At 42.6% G+C, this 16,017-nt stretch overlaps 1 protein-coding gene across 1 annotated transcript in view; it reads right to left on the bottom strand.

Moving 5' to 3' along the window:
* LOC122778829 (talin-2-like) overlaps positions 1-16,017 on the bottom strand; it is a 133,714-nt gene that overhangs the window by 73,739 nt on the left and 43,958 nt on the right. Inside the window, exons 20-41 of the mRNA XM_044040931.1 lie at positions 15,429-15,563; positions 14,965-15,124; positions 12,863-13,029; positions 11,276-11,404; positions 10,586-10,699; positions 9,439-9,552; positions 8,892-9,026; positions 8,346-8,474; positions 8,028-8,130; positions 7,170-7,378; positions 6,414-6,533; positions 6,094-6,291; positions 5,877-6,016; positions 5,259-5,352; positions 4,457-4,546; positions 4,227-4,349; positions 3,985-4,128; positions 3,351-3,512; positions 3,111-3,251; positions 2,825-3,006; positions 1,483-1,615; positions 1,161-1,262 (exon numbers count right to left, since the gene is read on the bottom strand). Coding sequence (XP_043896866.1) covers positions 1,161-1,262; positions 1,483-1,615; positions 2,825-3,006; positions 3,111-3,251; positions 3,351-3,512; positions 3,985-4,128; positions 4,227-4,349; positions 4,457-4,546; positions 5,259-5,352; positions 5,877-6,016; positions 6,094-6,291; positions 6,414-6,533; positions 7,170-7,378; positions 8,028-8,130; positions 8,346-8,474; positions 8,892-9,026; positions 9,439-9,552; positions 10,586-10,699; positions 11,276-11,404; positions 12,863-13,029; positions 14,965-15,124; positions 15,429-15,563 — 3,024 coding nt within the window. The remainder of the gene's footprint in view (positions 1-1,160; positions 1,263-1,482; positions 1,616-2,824; positions 3,007-3,110; positions 3,252-3,350; positions 3,513-3,984; positions 4,129-4,226; positions 4,350-4,456; positions 4,547-5,258; positions 5,353-5,876; positions 6,017-6,093; positions 6,292-6,413; positions 6,534-7,169; positions 7,379-8,027; positions 8,131-8,345; positions 8,475-8,891; positions 9,027-9,438; positions 9,553-10,585; positions 10,700-11,275; positions 11,405-12,862; positions 13,030-14,964; positions 15,125-15,428; positions 15,564-16,017) is intronic.

The raw sequence follows: 16,017 nt of genomic DNA, 5'->3' as shown, positions 1-16,017 counted from the left end.
AGAATTTCTCAAAACTGGCTTTTTGTTGTCTTGTCGCCACATTGGGAGAGGACGAGAGAGAGGAGGGTTGGCTTTGTTTACATACGGCACATGATTTGTTTACTTGCTTTGAATGTATTATTATGAAAAATGAAAAAAAATACTATATTAACAAAAGATTGGTGGATGTATCTATGTGTAATTTAGTGTGGAATCAATACTCCAAGAATGAGTATTAGTATATTATCCATAAGTGATAAATATTAGATAAATCTCTCTCAATGAAATGAAGAAACACAACACGACACACTGGCTAATGTACTACCAACATTTGGTTTAATATTCCCGTTCACAATTTGATGTTTGATGGGAATTTGTCCCAAAAAGTATAGCCGTTATTCACAGTAGGATGTTTGAGCTACAGACATGATGCTAACGAGAAGTTATTCAGGTAGTGCTGTGAATACATAGGAGAGTATGTATGAATGTGGAGAGCTGCGCATGTTGTTGCTCATTCATTTCTGTAAAGCTCTGTAAAGGCTTCACGGTCATTTCATAATAGCAGAGACAAGTGGATAAAAGACAGAAGAGAAAATGGTGCATAACCCCGAATAGAAATTACACATTGCAAGAAACAGTCTGGCTACTGTAAGTACACTACTCAAAAATGCATACAGTATATAACATTAGTTCAGGGGTCACATACAACGCAATTTGATCTCAAGTGGGCTGGACGAGTAAAATAATAGCATAATAACCTATAAACTACAAGATCTCCACATGTTTCCCTTTGTTTAAGGATCTTTTTACAAAACTTATTACGAACAACCGGAAATGTCTTGAGAAGTGCAATTTCAACAATATTATGCTTAAGTTTACCATTCACACATGTGCAGAACAACTTACAGATCACAGTGGATCTACAAAAGGCACGAAACATTTAGTCACAGGTATCTGAAACTGACAAATATAGCATTTCACATTAAATTGCATTTTAACAAATTCATCCTGCAGGCCGGATTGGACCCTCAAGTGGGCCGAATAGTGGACTTAAATGTCACATTTAATGCTGTGATAAAACAACATAGTTTTACCAGTGAATATTAATGATTGCTAAAAGTATCACTCGGTTGCTCCACAGTCACAGCATTAAAGTAATTAACTCCCTGCCCTATATATACCTTGTGTCCTAGTTGGGAAGCCTCGCCTCTGGCAGCAGTGGAAATGGGGTCAATTAGGTGGCCAATTTCTTGCACAGTGGACGTCAGCTGCTCTTGTAGTGCCTGAAGAACAAAAAGAAGTTTTTGTGTTGGAGAAAGAAGTGGCTTTTTATGAGTCAGAGGAACCCTTAAAAAACTAAATGACACATTAGTTAAAAGGATATAAAAATACAAGAAAATGGAAAGAAGGGAGGAAAAAAAAAAAGGTGATAAATAACGAAACAAGAACAAACATCTGGACAGAAATGGAGTAGAGAGTAGAAAATGGCTGACGGTTGCTTACTTCCAGTGAAATGTCGTCCCTGCTGGCTAAGTTCTGGCTGACCACTGCCAGAGAGGCCTGTTCAATGTCCCGGATACATTTGTTGATGTTATCAATTGATGAGTCACACTCTCGCTGGCCTGGGGCCTTGTCCCTGAAAATAAAATGGGAACAGGAAAAGAGGAGAAACAGAAAAGGGCAAAAATTGTTGGGAACAAAGTGAGAGAGAGTTGACGGAGGAAGAAAGAAACAGATGGCGATGGGGGAAAAAAAAGAAAAGAAAAGATACACACAGGAAGAGAGATGAGAAGAATAAATTTGAACCTAACTAAAGCTTATCGTGACGCAGACAGAAGCCAGGATGTCTCAAGCGTTTTTTTTCCTACAATTTCCCTCATCTCATTGACGTTCAGCTCACATCTGCTGACATGTGGCCTGTAGGGTCTCATCTCTACAGAGGGACATCATGCCGAGGAGCCGAATTAGCTGTGAAGCCGCCGAGTGGTCAGTGGCAGTGGCCTCGCGGGGTTGAATAAGTTTAGTTAAACATCTATTTCTATGCACAGTGGCACACTGACAGTGACACTGAAATAAAACCTCACCTGTGTGCGTAATGAGAGTTAAAGTTATGGAGCTGGATTTTTACAGGACGGATTGACTGACACCGCAGTGTATCACTGAAAACCAAACTCCCACCCCTCCATTTGCAGTCTTAAGAGAAGAACGGTGATAAGGGCAATAGAACTGAGAGACATGACAAGTGGGCTCCGTGTGAATGCTAATGTGCAGATGTTCCGCGCAGAGCAGGAAACTTAGAATTCTGTGCGTTTGACACTGGGATTTGGCTCCTCGTGGACATCAGTTTTGTTCTGATCAAGGTCAGAAACAAAGGGGATTACAAAAGGTATGACAACAAGTGTTTGTCACACCAACGTGTTGAATGGTGAAAATAAAGGGCTTTTTATTTCTGCTTACTCAGTGGTCACTGAGCTAGGGATGAATGCAGCGCCAACATAACAAACGGCCTGTGTCAAATGAACAGGATCCAAATGAAATTGAAAAAATATTACCTGAATTGCAGGGAATACTGATTAACAGAATTTCCAAACTGGCAACTGTTACTAAACTCTGCTGATCAAGCTAGTAGAAAGATCATGATTCGAAAGGAGAAAACTATTTCATTATATGATATATTGTGATATGTATACAGATGGGAAAGAAAGCTGTATAACTAAAAAGATTTCATTCTCAAATTTTTGATTCTTAATTCTCTAATTCTCTTCTTAATGTGAAACTGCTCCTTTCAAAACCTTGCTTTATTTATCACTTTATTTGAAATCTGAATAAAGGCTTGTTCACTGACCGGATGGCCGTGATGAGGCTCTTGATGGAGTCGGAGACGGTGCGAGAGTGACCGGCCAGGACAGACCAGGTGGGCGGGTCTTTGGGGTTGATAACCAATGAGCGTGCAGTCTTGAGCAGGTAGGTGGAGCTATCAAGCATGGAGCACGCTGACTGGAGGATGGGCTCCTGAGCAGCAGAGCCCTACAGAAAAAAAACCCACAGGATAAGTAATGTATGCACCACACATTTATAAAGGACTTGTTTTTGTGGAATAATTGCTAAAATCACTATGCTGATGTCAATACCTCGGCGCTGATTTGAGCTGGGATGCTGGCAAACTCCGGGTTCGAAGCAAATGTTGTCAGGTTCTCCACAGCCTCGATTAGAGGACCCGTGGCAACCCGACACTTGCTCCTGTTCTCATCTGAGAAATCGCCATCTAACGCCTAAACAGCGAGAGAGACAAGGTACACAAAATCTGCCCTCAAATGTGACTTAATGTGAATCACTCAACCATCAGTCCTTCAAAAACAAGGAAATCCTACCTTAATGGTTTTGACCAAGTTGGCAGTGCTGTTCGCCACCTCTTTGGCCGACTGCACAAAGTGCCTCTTGGCAACTGGGTTGGCCGCTCTGGAGGAAGCCAGGCGGCAGGCGTTGCACAGCGCTGAGGTGTGCTTAGCAACAATGGTGGCTGCAGACAGGACCTGCCACATTATGAAGAAGAAAATGAGAAACTGAGGTTTCATTTCCATGCAAATACATTTTCATGTTCGACAAACCACTGTAAACATTCTGGAGAATATATTGGTGGACACATACACAACAACTGTTAAGTCTTGGAGATTGCGGCGATTATGAAATGAACTCAAAAATTAGACTCTCACGCCTGGAGCGAAAGCGAAATCTGGCAACAAAACATTTCTACCTGGTGTTTGCAGACGGTATTAAACAGTTTTGAGAGCAATAATGTCAGCATGAGATAATGGATCAGGGATATTTATATTCATAGTGAACCCAACAAACCCTCTGTCAGCAATAGAGAAGGAAATAACCACAGCCACATAAAAATATTCATCTGCAGAGAAGCCAGGAAACTGTTTAAACAATCGTGCTGCAAATCCATAACACAACACGATTGAAAGCCTCACCAACAATAACGTTGTTTTTATAGTGTACCTGGGAGGGACTGCTGTCTGGGTCAACAAGGTTCTGACAGGCCATCTGAATTGCCTGATTGGCCTTTGCAAACTGGATGGGATCCACCAGCCCCTCGTGCCCCGCCTGACTGTTTGGGTCAGACACACCCACCAGATAGGAAGCCTGAGATAAAAAGAACAAGAATAATAATAATAATAATAATAACTTGCATTACTATTGGAACTACTGGGTAACTTTGTGCACAGGTTGATTGAGTGTACCTGTCCTGCAGCTTCAGTGAGGCCACACAGAGCCTTGGAGGCTGATCCCACACAGTCTCCAAAAGCAGGCACATCACCGGTCTTGCAGTTCTGAGAAATCCCTGCCATGGACTCTCCGAGAACCTGGACAGAGCGTGAGCAAAGCAAAGACAGAAGATGCTTAGCTGCACAGGGCGTTTGATGCTCTGGGTTTTAAAACACTTGGTTGTAAAAAGAAAAAAAAAGCCTACCTTGGAGTTCTCCATCACACTCTCAATGCAGTCAAAGTAGGAGAGGTCACTGACCGGCTCATTGGGGTTGTCCAGCATTCCTCTGACAGCCTGAGCGATGAGAGTGCAGTGAGAGTTTAACATAAGTATTAAATTCTCAGAACTAAGAGATACTAAGAGGATCAGACACTCCGCGTTTTCAGCAGAGAACGATCTTTATGTGTGTAACAGAATAAAAATATTATCACGGATAAAATGACTGAAGATGTAGATAATTGGAGACAATGTTGCATCCTTGCAAAAAGATGTTCAATAGATCTTCTGATTACGCGAAGAATTATGCATTTATTGTACACCTCTGCATACGCCACATTGTGGACAAATTACAAATAATTCAGCATGCAGAGACGACAGGTGGCATATCATCACAAAATGATGCTCTCAGAATCGACTGAAGAGGCCAAGATGGTGCAGAGCCAGCGAGTCGTTTGTGTCAGTGCGAGTGAATATTCTTCAAGCTGTTTTCAGGAATCTTCAGCTAATGATCAATCACTGTGGTCCAGTATCAGACTCATTGTTCGTTATCACTCACAGTTGTGGAGATATTAGTAGAGATATTAGTGTACTTTTTAGTATATTAAGAGTTTTGGTTTATGAGTCCGTAATCAAGTCTAAATTGAATTGAATTGAAATTAGGTCCATTACAATCATTGTTTTTATTTGGACCATAACCCTACCGTGAACGAAAAGGTAGAATATTAAAGTTGTCACTTTGCTGCCAAATGTTCCCGTTTCATTAGAAAGTGTCAGGGGTTTTGTTTACCTCCAGCTCTCTGAGAGCGTTGTCACACTCCTTCTGGCCAGGCGCCTGCTGTGTACACAGTGTAATCAGCTGGTTAATGCTGTCAGTCACTGCTCTGAAATGAAGAAGCAAACAGAGAAGTCACACACACACACTAAATCTTCACATGTATCAATGTTCCAAATCCTATTATACTATTTTATGTCTTTTTGAAGATATTGGGGATTCCTTTGCTATAATTACAATGTCTGAATGCAGGTTTGTTGATAACTTCATAACATGATTGCCATATTCAAGTGCATTCAGTACAATGCAATGCAAACAATGGTTGAAAACACTGGAAAGAGAGGAAAAGACTATGGTATTATAATTAAATCTAATTTTTGTTCTTATATTTAATGGTAAACGCCTGGCATTTCTAAGTATAATTTAAAAATAGCAGTTTATTAAGTACATTAAGTGGAATTAAGTGGCGAAATATGTAATTCTTACCATTAATTCCACGTTTATGAAGGTTCACTTTGTTATATTTGCTCCGTTTGGAGGCTGCATTTTAAGGTGCCGTGAAATGTAATATTATTTTTAATACAGTTGAAATAATTTCACTTAAATCTAAACATTTAAACGTAGGCGTGGTACCTCGCGGCAGCAGACAGCAGGTTCTTAGCGTTTGCCGCTGCGGGGTCGACGGACAGACTCTTAGCAGCCAGCAGCAGCTTGCTAGACGCCATGGAGATGTTCTTCAGATTACCAATCACCTGCACCTGGTCATCCTTTTTCTATAGAGGGTGCAATAGCGTAACACTTTAACATCGTCAAAGATGCCGCTAAGATGTGAAAGTGCGGAGCTACAAACCTGAGTGTGTCCAGCCATCTCGATTCCAGCATCCAGGAACTCATCAAAGTCTTGACTGAACTTCCCAGAAGCCATTGCGAGGTGGTTGCTGGAGCCTCTGGAGGCGTGGACCACGTCGCCCGCTGACTGGTTCAGGCCTGCTGCTGTTTGGTTCAAATCACTCTGGGCCTCCTGGAACGACTTAGAGGCCGGAGGGATCTGAACGGAGCAGAGGAGACGAGAGGAAGTTCACTAGGGAAGGCGACAGAATCCGGTACCGCTTTTCGAACTGTGAAGATTTGGTAAATCAACATCCAATAATAACCCTTATGCAAACTCACAGTTTCAATCAGCAGTTTCTTGCTGGCCTCCCCGATGCTTTTGAGAGCCATGTCCACATCTTTTTGGCCAGGCAAACAGTTGACGCAGTTATTCAGGGAATGAGACACAGCTTTGGCCACCTGGAACACACGACGCGCCAGACGTTTACCTTAGCCTGGCTCAGAAAGTGCCATCTATATATAAAATAGTGATGATCGAGGATATGGAGCATCAGATTTCACCAGTCTATTTGTTCTGGCCAATAAGTTTCCCATTACAAAACGCACCATCAAATACTTTTTATTTTTGTGTGATCATGAATTGTGTGAATTTCCCTACATTGCATTCCAGTATCATATCATTTATTCATTGTGAAGAGAGAAAAATGATGATGACAAGGCATAAATAAATAACATACTTGGCCTAGAAATATGGCTCCAGGCTTATTATAGGAGCCCCTTGCACCATTTGACAGGTGTTGATTTCATGTATTATTGAGCAGCACCGTTGGAAGATTTGGCATGAAAGTAATTTATGCGCAACATCTATGTAAAAACACATAGAAGTTTGAGTCCTTGCAATAGTTTCGCATCTTAACCATTGATTTCTGTTTAAGGCTTTAATATGATTTAATGTTGTTGACACAGGTGCATTCACCTGACAGGAGAATGAAGGTTATACTGAAGATGCCTCCCAGGCTGCAGCCAACAGTTTTGAAAAAGAAGAGACAAGCAGAGTTCACTCAATCCCCCCCGAGCAATCATCAACAACCTCACCTGTGCGAGCCTTTGCTGGCTCTCGGCATCTCCAGGGCAATCCAGCGCCTGCTTGGCCTCGTGAATGAGAAGTGCTGATCCCTCCATAACATCACGAGCAGAGTCCAGCATGGCGGCTGCAGCCTTGGGGTCCGTGGTGGAAGCGGCGACACCGCGCGCCGCCTGCGCCAGTGTTTTCAGTGCCTGAGCCGTCTCCCTGGCTGCTATTCCTAAACAGAGGAGACAAGAGGTGGGACAACTGTAGTCGTGCGCAATGACGTTTTCATTTTGGCACCCAATCGTGAGCGAGATTTGTTTCATTTACTGAAGGTAACTCCTCCGTCTTCGCAAATGAGTTACAACACGAACAGAACAAAATCAAAGGTTTGGCTCCCATTCAGGGATGAACACAATAAAAGCTTCATGAAAAAATACATCAGAAGATGGGATAAAAGCAGTGGAATTAAGTTATTTAATGTTGCCGGTAACAGGATGACTGGAGGAAAGTAGAACATGTTCCAGCTGATCAGAGCACTTTTCTCCACTTCTATTGGAAACCATGAACGTCTCGTGAAGGATTTTAGGAGATAATAAAAGTAACTGTGGTGATCCTGTGTATTCCAAAAAGGGGCTCACACTGATTCATTCACCTTCCTTTGGTATACTATATCATGGCTGTCAATCAATTAAAAACAACAGACACAACAGGAACAGAAAAATGAATATGGATTTTCTATGCTACATATCCATCCACAGGACTGGAAGTCGTAACTGCAACATGAACTTCGAGTTAGGAAAGCAGTGACCTCACTGGGCTCTTTAAAGTATTAGATTACAATTCTATGAAAATCAGTTTTTGTGCTTTTGTGCACTACAAACCTGTGTAGTGTTCATTTCCTTGTGCTGCACAGGTGAGCAGCTGAGCCATCGAGGATCCCACTGACTTGGACGTGCTGCCCAGGTCCTGAGCACACTTCTCCAGCTAAGGCGGAGGCAAAGCACAGTAAAAAAAATAAATAAATAAATAAAAATAAACCAGAGGATTCACTCACACGTCAATTAAAGCAGTAAGTAAACAAACATTCTGTGTCAGACAGGACACTAATAAGCTGTCCTACACTTTCACTCCGTTTTCCATGCAATGTTTGGAAGAGTGAAACTTGGGTTGACCCTAATTGGGTATAAACAGCCTCTTACGGTTTCTCCAGGTAGAGGTTTGAGTTGGGCATTCACAGCAGCCAGCTTGGCATCTTGCAGCTCACTTCTCAGGGTCTGGATGGCAGTGAGCGCAGAGTCGATTTCCATGGGGCCGCAAGCTTCATGTGCCTAGAATGTGAAAACAAAGTAAGTCTAACTATTGTTTCAGTTTAAGCAGTTTACAAAAGTTATGTCGTGTGTGTTACATTATGTGGTGGTCTTTTAGACAAAACCTATTTCACGACTAGTTATAGTTTCAAATAACTGGTTGAGGAAGTACACCAGACTGTCACAAGTCAGGTGATGTCACTTGGTTTAAAATACACACACAGAGGGATTGAAAAGCCTTGAAAACTGCAGTTTACACCTCAGACACTAGTCTCGACAGTCACAATGTACTACACGTGGGTCAGGTGGCTTTATTTTGGTCCGTATATCATTACGCAAGCTTTTGTTTATGATTGAGATAGGCACCGGGTCTCTGTGAGGCCATGCCATGCGCGTTTAGGTTGTAGTTGTAGTCATGATTTTGTTTCCGCGCTCTACCTTCTGTGCAGACGTCCTCAGCTCAGCCAGGCAGGTAGCCAGATTCTTTGCACACTGACCAAGCTGCATGGCTGCGGCCTGATCCGTCACCGTGGGAACGGATGACTTGGCCGAGGTCACCATCTTACTGCCAGGCTGCAGAATGAAGAATAAAGAAGTGATTAAAGCCAAAAAATAAAAAAATAAAAACATTTCCCTTTGAGGCATTGTGAAATGAAAATGTTGCTCTGAGCAACAACTGAATAACAGTGCACTCATTTAATAATATTTGTATATATAGAGCGATTAAAGCCTTACTGGGGTATTTAACATATATTATCACCACATCAGTGATTCTTTAACAGCTTGCTTCCACCAAAAAGAGGCTACAGGCCTATTTTAATGCCTCCACCTAATAGAGAACACTATTTATACTTCGCACAGCCTAGTTCCCAAAGCAGAACTGGAGTTACTCAGCTTCACGATGTGCATATAAAGTTTTTACAACCCGTTTTACAGATTAAGTGAGAAAAGATGAGTCCATGGTGTGAGTGAGTGTGTTCTGCACCTGCAGGAAGTTCTGACTGGCAATGATGAGGGCTAGCTGTGCACTGAGGTCCTCCGGTTTGGCCTGACTCCCACGTACGCCCTGGTTGAGCTGCGGCATGTGGTCCGCCACGGCCTGTACACAACAACACAGAATACAGATGCTCTTTAGTGTATATACGAGATTCGAATACACATTTCAACAACAGTTTTCTATGAATGAAGCAGTTTGAATTAACAGTGGCATTAAATAACGGACAAACTGAGCCCTACAGCCCCAGAATGTCTTATCATTATTTATGTGAAAGGACGGCATATACTGTATTTCTTGTAGCATCATGTAGACTCCTATAAAAGAGGTGCCAGCTCCTTTAATACAGAGTGAAACTTCAGGTCATAGGACTCAACAGGGACACATGTGGATCCTGCTCATGGTGCAGTAGTGGGATTTTCCCTCGTCATTTCCTCGACCCCATTCAGTGAGTCAGGAGTTAAAATAATAGCATATGTTATAGCAATGTAGCCACTAAAGGTTATAAACACAACTTATCCATGTGGCCAACAAGCTACAATCATATCATTATGCCTTTATTATGCAGCCATTTTCAAGGTGTGTCCAAATGTGTCTTGTGTGCACAAGCGGCAGTTGACTTTTTGGCTGTCTGTCATTTTGACAGATAGGATTGTAAAAAATCCGTTGTCTATCATGTTAATTTAAAGTTTTCAGGCACAGAACTTTTATTCAATGCTTTAATGTTTGACAGCGGAGGGAGGCCACGAAAACAATGCAGCGCGATGTCTCGGCAAATCACAATGAAAAGTGGGTAAACAAGCAATGAAAGTGTACCCAGCTGACCATCTGTAGCCTGCCCTCAGTGCCCTAAATGAACTTTAAACCTTCCTCCTGCTCTGCTGGGACTTAAACATTGTGCTCGCTTCAGCGTTATCAAACACATCACGGGAGACTGCTGCAGAGGCCTCTATGATCAATCTGTCAAAATGACGGACAGCCTTCAAATGTTCCCGTCACGGTAGAAAAATATCCATCAATGACGGACAATGACTCCTGCGCACCAGATACAATATATAGACATGATACAATATAAAACAAAAATGGAGCTCCGTAGTTCAGCGACTCTTTTAAAAAGAAAACACCAGTCGATGCTCACCTTACAGCTCTGCACAAGCTGCTGATGAGCAGCGGTGTTCTTGTTGGACGCGGCAGCATTTTGAGCAGCAGCGATGGTTTGCGTGGCTGCAGCCGCGGCTTGTTTAGCAGCATTCTGAGGAACACAAAGTACATAAACACAGATGAACAATGGCATTAAACGGTAAGTGTCCACTTACGGCAAAGGCTGCATGTTCAAGACTCCACGAGCTGTGAAAGGAGCGTTATTCAACATTTTTTCATAATCGTGCGGGTAGGCATTTACGCATGTAGGGCACTTATTTGTACTCGTTTTACTCGACTATTCATATTTACATTTTCACGAACATTAAAAACCTAATAAATCACTGTAGATAATAAGGGAAACTGGACATAACATTTAGTTAATTAACAATGAGCTACATTAGCATGAGGCTGTTGAAGACAGACTGATATTTTACATATTCCAGGACCATTTTAAAAGATAGACACTACAAAAAGCCTGACATTTCAGAGTGAAACACATGCTGATTCCTAATCCTCACTAATCTTGCCTAGTAATGGTGATACGCTGTCCTGAAAACTGAAATGAAGATGGTGACATTTAGGATTGGCTTTGGTGGAAATGTCATTGGATCTTGTGTAAATATTTTTAATACTTTGTGAAGGTTTTTCCCCAGATAAAAAGGAGGCTTTGGTCAGCATCACTCACCTCCAGTCTGTTGATCAGTTTCTTCTTGATGGCATTCTGAGCTGCAGCGTTGGTGGCCACACGCAGACCCTCCGCAGCCTCCCTCAGTCTCTGCTGCTGGTCCTCATTCTCCGGGTATGCTGCGGCCCCCTACAAATACACACACGGGTCATGAAAACACAAAGATCGGAAAGGTACCCGTGCATACAGGTGAACTTTATGGCTTAGTACATACGAGTGACAGACGAGCACAGGTTTCCTGACTTTCCACAATCATCGCACCACATTCTTGTGAAGCTGGGGACACACGACACAACAGTAGACACTAAGCGACTGATCAAACTCTCAAGCGAGCGACTACGTCTACGTGAGTGGCGGTTTAAAATAGGTGATGTTTGACTGACTGCGACTGAGGTCGGGTGTGTTACCCTCACACACACTTGAGTCTTCACCTCTCACACACCATCTTGAGTGCCTGACGACCTAGGCAGCACACACTCATCACCTCACACACCTACTGATCGAAGCAGCTGTCAAACCCACTCACCTGCCAACAATGAACTCTGGATACTCAAACTGCACTCATATTTGAAAACGACCTAGACAAAATTGACTTCTCTCCACTCCACAAAAAAAAGAAGAAGAAGAAAAAAAAACAGTTTTTTTTTGTTGACTTAGCTCTCCTGTTTTCCAGCATCACAGAACTGGCGACTCATTTCACTGCGCACCTCCTCGTCCCCTGCTGCTGAGAGACAGCGAAGCCTGCTGCCATTAGGTTAATTAACTGGGAGGTTGGGAGCTACACATGCAGCTACACAAAGAGGTTGGTAGGTGTTCGACTCAAAGTGAACACCATTAATGTAGCGTTAAACCCCACGGCTACTACGGACAGGAATCACATGAACAGAGACCACTAACAACAAGGCAGACAAAAGGAAAATAAGATTTTTTTTAAGATGTTTTGTTGAGCTTCAAGTCACCACAGCTTTCACCCATCATTTGCCTGCTGGCAACTGCTGACACCTTTAAAATAGAATAACCAATTTGCATAATATTAAAATGAACTGCTTTGAAGAACCAAATGTGTAAAAAGATATTGTAAAAGAATTCATCACAGGAAAACAAGTCTGGCTAAAACTCGTGTCTGGTTGAAGTAAATCCTTACTGGCCAAAGGCTCTGAAGTCAAAAAATGCACATAAAGCTGTAACGCATGTCCAAAACATAAACTGCACATGCTCAATTAATCAGTTTCCAAGGCAACGGCTGGTTGAAGCCTGTGCCTACACTGACAGATGAATATACAGCTGTGACAGCAAAATGCCTGGCATCAGGCTCGACGAAACAGCTGCAGGGCATCATTTAATTTTCAAGGTGGGAGTGGGGAGTTATTAATATCAATGTGTGATTCTGTAGACAGATAATGGAACTAATGTTGAGAGATGAACTGTTTGGATAGAAGAAGCAGCAAAGCTGAGCTGCTCCTTCATCGGTCTGTGAAGAAACTGTTGGCGTTACACGGGAAAGTTGAGACGGAAAAAGAAGACGAAATAGATCACAAATGTTTTGTTTGTTGACAAGATAAACACAGGCAACTACATGCCGTTTACCTTTGCTGCCTCCACCATCCTGGCAGTGGCGTCAGCGAGCAGTTTAGCAGCTGCCAGTAACTTCTTTGAATTCTCAACATCCACCTCGGCCTCAGCGTCTGACCTCATGGCGTTGACCAGATCGGAGGTTGCCTGGGCCAAAACGCGAGCCTGGCGGACCATCTCTCCTGAGAAGACACACGGTGGACGAGAGAGGACGGAGGTGAAGAAAGTGGACGGGGGAAAAGAGACGAGAGAATTATGAGTCGCATTAATGACACACTTTATCTCATTTTTCTTTCTTTAGTCTGCATTATAAGAAAGAAAGGAGAACGTTTCTTTTTTTAATTATGAGCAGCACAATGATTTTAATTATTGTGTAATTAATTCTTTCTATCAGTCACAGAGAGTTTACTTGTGACTCGAGTTGTAACTGAAGTTGAAAATAATTATGGGCTTCTTCAGTAGGGGTTGGAGTGTCTGCATCATACATAGAAAATATTTAATGGGGGGGAAAAAAATGATTTAACAACCAAAACATAGTTGAATTTCTTACAAATTCCTTCCTGATCATAACATAATCTGCATAACGTCACAACATCTCAAGGAAACCTGTTCAGAAGGACTTGGACGTTACTATTTCACCAGCTTCTTTGATTCAGACTAACAGAGAAAGACAAGAACGATGGGAAAGAGACCGGCGTTTCTGTTCTCGCTGTCAAATCAAACCTGGACACACTGAGCCTCTTTAATTCATGGGAATGTATCGGCTTCACTGCAGCGGACTGACTTATTTCTGTATCTGACAGCCAGGGGTGATGCGGCTCGACATATCTGACACCAGTTCAAAGGTTGTTTTCTCGCCCTGACTGCATTAGTTCAGACCGCAGCAGAGCAAACAGTGATTCTGCTTGTCCATCAAGCCAATCAGTGCAGCCGAGCTGAACCACCACTGCACGTCCGCTTCTCTCTGTTTCTCCAGCGTGGCTGACAGCAGTCCGTTCAGACTCACCACCACGCCAAGCTCTTTCAGATCAAACCTCAAGATCGATGGCTGGTTTTTAGGAGTGTGGTAGACAGATCCGATTCATGATTATCCTTTTACAATTTATTAATGAACAGCTCTTTAAGGAGTTTGCATGTTGTCCCTGTGTGTGGGGGGGGGCGTCCAAAAACACGAGGATTAGGTAAATTGGACGATCGGAATTGACCACAGGTTTGAGTGTGAGAGAGAACGGTTGTTTGTCTCTATGTGGCCCTGTGATGGACTGGCGACCTGCTGGGATTGGCACCAGTGCACGCCGCAAATGTGGAGGATAAAAGGTTAGAAGACGAGTGAGTGAGTGAACAGCTCTTTGAGATTAACCATCTAGCCTTTGAGGGGGGCCCAACACAAAAAATACACTACAACACATTGACAAAACGTCTAGCAAGTGACGCACAACCTGACATATTTACATAAAATTACATAAAGGCCCTAATTTCCTCCTCATCAAACGAACACACTGGTTTGTTTAAAGTATACCACAGAAGCTGAAATGCTTTAAATAGAATACAAACAAAACTCAGTTTCAAAGTGCCCCAAAAATGAAGAAATGAGGGCAATCAATAGGAAACAATGGTAAATTGCAGGTCACAAAACATTAAGGAAAATTTCAGAAAAGCAAGTCATTGCCGTGCTGTGTGTCTGAGCCACCGACTCCCTCATGAATTGCTTATTTTGGCTTCATTCATTATTACAGCATCACCGGGGCAAGATGCACTGCAACCATATCCACATTCTTTTTGTACAGAGGGAAGCAGTGGAGATCCATGTTGATGTAATAATATGGATGTGATTTAATGGTCCATGTGACCGAAACAGCAAGCATGTGTACTCAAACACTGCCCGACTTCAGTCAGTTGCCTTCAGTTTGGACAGAAGGGAACCTTTCATAAAATGTCTATTACATCCTAATTCCCTACATTAGCTAACGGTGCTGCTGCTGAATCCCTTAACTGAAGTACTTTTCTAATGACAGATAATTACAACTAAATTGGCCTGTTTCATAACATACTGTACACACTACTTCCTGAATCAAAAGGCGCTTTCTTCTCCGCGTTACATCGCGTTTGGGACTCACCTGCGTCTCCCATCGAGCTGAAGATGTTCTCAGTGACCATCATGATGGTGTCTGTGGCCTGGTCGTAGCGTCCGATGGGCTCTCCTCTCGCGGTGTACTGACGGACGTGTTGCAGGAGGTCTCCCAGAGACTGACTCACCACACTGGCTGCTGCACTCACCTTCAACACACCAGAATCACATCATCAACATAAGTGCTGAGTCTCTTAAGCTTTATTATTCCACGCGACTGTGAAGAGGCCTCATCATCTTCAGTGCTTCTTAAGCCGGGTGTTAGCACACAAACTCAGCTGCTCAGGTTTAAATAGAAAAGAGACTGAGGATTACTATTCTAGGAAATTGTGTGATTGGCGTTTAGTCGGCGAAACCTGTGATACAACTTGTTTTCTGAGCCGAAATAAAAACAAATAAAAAGGAAAAGAGGCCAGGTGTGCTCTTTTGTTTGTACACAGTAATGAGGCTGACCTGTTTAAGGAGCTCGCCATCCTCTGTGGCTGAGAGACAGGCCTGGACACAGCTTTCTACCGATCGATCCACAAGCTTTCCTGCTTCAATCAACTGCTCCTGGCAAACTGGAGAGCTGATGGTGGGACTCACAACCTACAACAAGGGAGGGAGGGGAGAAAGATTTATCTCCAGCATTATGGAGAAAAAGAAAGCAGACTAATTATGCCAAAAAAAAATCTTTTTATGGCTAAATCACATATCACAGAGAACAAATGAAAGGAGGGAAGGATTTAAGATGGAGTCAGCAGATGCTTCTCATCACACTGACATGCAGAGAGGTGAGGAGTTATTTAGTAGATGGTGATATTCAGACTGGGAGCCAGGAGAGCATTTAAACTGATTAGAGGCACATGGTCACACAACTATGAGTATACAAATATGGTAGTGAGGGAGTATTTCAGAGCTCCTATGTTCATTCTGATTCATTCTGCTTGAAAATGAAGGTGTTTCATGTATTTGAAAAATATAAATCTCTAGTTACAAATAAGATGAACCAGTAAATTAAGTAAAAAAAGCTTCTCTAATAAGAACCTTACACCACTCTGAG

This window comes from Solea senegalensis, linkage group LG12 (assembly GCF_019176455.1).
Source record: "Solea senegalensis isolate Sse05_10M linkage group LG12, IFAPA_SoseM_1, whole genome shotgun sequence".
NCBI classification, from domain to species: Eukaryota; Metazoa; Chordata; class Actinopteri; order Pleuronectiformes; family Soleidae; genus Solea; species Solea senegalensis.
This window is presented reverse-complemented; position numbering and strand designations above follow the sequence as displayed.